The sequence below is a fragment of the Sabethes cyaneus genome, chromosome 3, assembly GCF_943734655.1.
Source record: "Sabethes cyaneus chromosome 3, idSabCyanKW18_F2, whole genome shotgun sequence".
NCBI classification, from domain to species: Eukaryota; Metazoa; Arthropoda; class Insecta; order Diptera; family Culicidae; genus Sabethes; species Sabethes cyaneus.
In genome coordinates, this window is record NC_071355.1 from 168,358,176 (window position 1) to 168,360,819 (window position 2,644).

The following is a 2,644-nucleotide window of genomic DNA, read 5'->3' on the forward strand; positions in this document are numbered from 1 at the left end:
CATATTGTTGACTTAGTTCGATGGGCAGCCTGTATCATGAGCATCAAAACATGCTCTATTTTCCCAATAGCATAAAAACAACATTAGTCAGCATTTGTAGGCCACGTGTTCATGAATGGGCGATCTCATATCACGTGTTATTCAGGTTTGTTTTATGTTTACGGCCCAGCGGTAACTTATCAATGCTTCCTGAATTTTCAATTAGTACTGTTCCAGAAAACTCAAGACACGAATTTTTATTTGTTTTCTGAATGTATTCTAATCAACCTCACGTAGGTATATATAAAGGAAACTTGATTTCTCACCGGACAACTTTGAAAACAACAAAAGACAATGCATTTTCGTTAGTGTGCTATTTTGTATTATTCAAAATATTGATTGTAAATAAATAACGAATATTTAAATTTAGGGCTTTTCCTGCGTTCGTTGCACACAAATATCCGATTCCTTGCAAATGCTCTGGGCGATAAACTCGATCAATGTTCTAGTTGGCCTTCCGGCCATCCCGTGCCGAAGATAGGGATAGTCAACTCCCAACGTTGTCATTACGTTGTTGGCATCAACGTGCATCCACTGGCCGCATGGTAAAAACTCGCGTAAAAATGCTGCCTGACAGCAGGGTTCGCCACCCACGCATCGTCCGACATTCTGTACATCCACGTGTTCCACCGAGCGAATTTGTTCAGTAAAATAATCCCACAACGGAAGGCGCCACACACGATCGCCTGTGTGGACGCCAGCGCTCTTGATGCGTTGCCAAAGCGCTTCCGAATTGGTGAATACAGCACTGCAAACTTTACCGAAAGAGTCAAGTACAGACTCGGAAGTTGTTGAGACATCTATGATATATTTAGGTCCGAACGTTTCAGCGTAGAGTAGCGCATCAATCAAAACCAGAGGGCCTTCACGATCTACGTCTACAACCTCAATGTTTTTACCATTCTTCACGGATATCACATCTCCGGGCTTTATTGCGTTACAACCAATCATATGCTCGCAAAGTGGAATCAAGCCACGGATATTTACCGGTAACTTCATAGATGCTATCGCTCGACAGGCAGCAACTACACACGCCGCTCCCGACATATCACCTCGCATCATTTGCTGTCCTTTACAGGTCTTAATGCATAGACCACCACTGTCGAATGTATTTCCTTGACCGACTAACACTATTGGTCGTTCCTTGCTACCGGCGCCATAATAGCTTAGTTCCAAAAATATCGGTGGTTCACAAGACCCTTTGGCGACAGCCAAAAATGAACTCATACCTTGAGCTTCGGCCCAACTGCGTACCTTTACTTCCACATTCACTCCAGAGTTGGCCAAGATCTGCACCACGTTTTGCGCAAACGTTGTCGGGGTCATTAAGTTCGGGGGCATTTCCTGCAGCTGCCTTGCTAAATTCTGTGCTTCCGCCTTGATTGCACCGATTCGCCAACCATCGGAATCACATGGAAGCGCACGGTCGATATGCAGCTGACAGTGTGGAACAAACATTCGCTTCTCGATTTTCTTTAACTCTTGATTTATCCAGATACCCATGTGTGCTCCCTCTGCTGCCGATTCTGCGTGTCCCATGTCTTCCACGTAGATGAAGTTGGTCTCCAAGCGCTGCAACTCGCGGCATCCGCTAGCTGTTGCAACTCGAATCGCTTCCTTGGACTCATCTAGCTTTTCCGACGACTCGTAACCAAGGCAATCGCTACCAAGTCCGCAAACAGCAACCGCTTTAAACGTCGGTTCAAGATCATAGAAAATTCGTACCTCTCCGCGTTTCGGTATCGGTCCGGCTAGATGGATCAGCTCGAGCAGGCGACCGTTTGTTAGGGCCTTTATCAAAGAATTGCGTTAATATTTTATTGGATGATTTTTACAGGTTAATTACCTCATTATATCTAGCCGCAGCTGGTGTTAGCGTTCCCGAATCGAAGACATCATCCTCGTCTACGTAGATACCGAGTACCAGACCCTTTGAAGGTGGGCTGGCACATTTTTCCGTTCCCTTAATGGCTTGCGAAAAATTTCGTCTAAAAATTGCACCAATGGTTCTTGGGACGATCGGTTTCACTAAGCTTCGCCAAGGTGACATAATTTTTCTTCTACTGCTTCCAAATGTTGTCCAAAAGAATAATGTATTTCGCTGCAAATTTTGAGCTCCACTTTTGTTGGAGACGCTAAAAGTTTGATGCGATTACAACCAAGGCTCGCTAAAAAATGATTTCATTTTCTTCCAGTGAAAAGTTTTTCGATATAACATGGCTTGCTGTAATTCATCATTAAATGAATAAACAACCATAGTTTCACAGTGCAGTGGTATGCCTATGTTCTCAGCCAATTGTATATCTACCTGCTTCAAAATAAATTGAAATCTTTACTTTATGTAAGTTTTTTGATGTAAGTTTTTTGGGCTATGGAAAATATTTGCAAAAGCCAATGGCCTAATCAGTTTAATACAGAATACATCAATATACCGTCACATTTACAAAGTATTTAAAAAATCAGAAATCTTTAAAACCAGACTCCATAAAAGCTACACAAAAAATAAAATCTCAAACGTTTTGTTTCGAAATTGCGTAAACCCAGATATCCAGTTGCGACATACTTTTCTATCTGGAGAATAGATTATCATTTATTTTGCAAACTA

General features: G+C 42.4%; 1 protein-coding gene across 1 annotated transcript; it reads right to left on the reverse strand.

Annotated features, from left to right (window-relative positions):
* Positions 1-405: 405 nt before the first annotated feature.
* On the reverse strand, positions 406-2,089 carry LOC128740399 (cytosol aminopeptidase-like). The gene is made up of 2 exons (XM_053835939.1): positions 1,886-2,089; positions 406-1,830 (listed from the first exon to the last, which is right to left on the reverse strand). The coding sequence occupies exons 1-2, from the start codon at positions 2,087-2,089 to the stop codon at positions 406-408; spliced, it is 1,629 nt and encodes a 542-aa protein (XP_053691914.1).
* Between the last annotated feature and the right edge of the window lie 555 nt (positions 2,090-2,644).

Bases quoted from the DNA above. Each gene is read 5' to 3' on its own strand.
- LOC128740399 (XM_053835939.1), bottom strand. From the start codon at position 2,089: ATGTCACCTTGGCGAAGCTTAGTGAAACCGATCGTCCCAAGAACCATT. The intron at 1,831-1,885 runs GTAATTAACCTG...TCTTTGATAAAG, and splicing joins CTGCGGCTAGATATAATGAG to GCCCTAACAAACGGTCGCCT.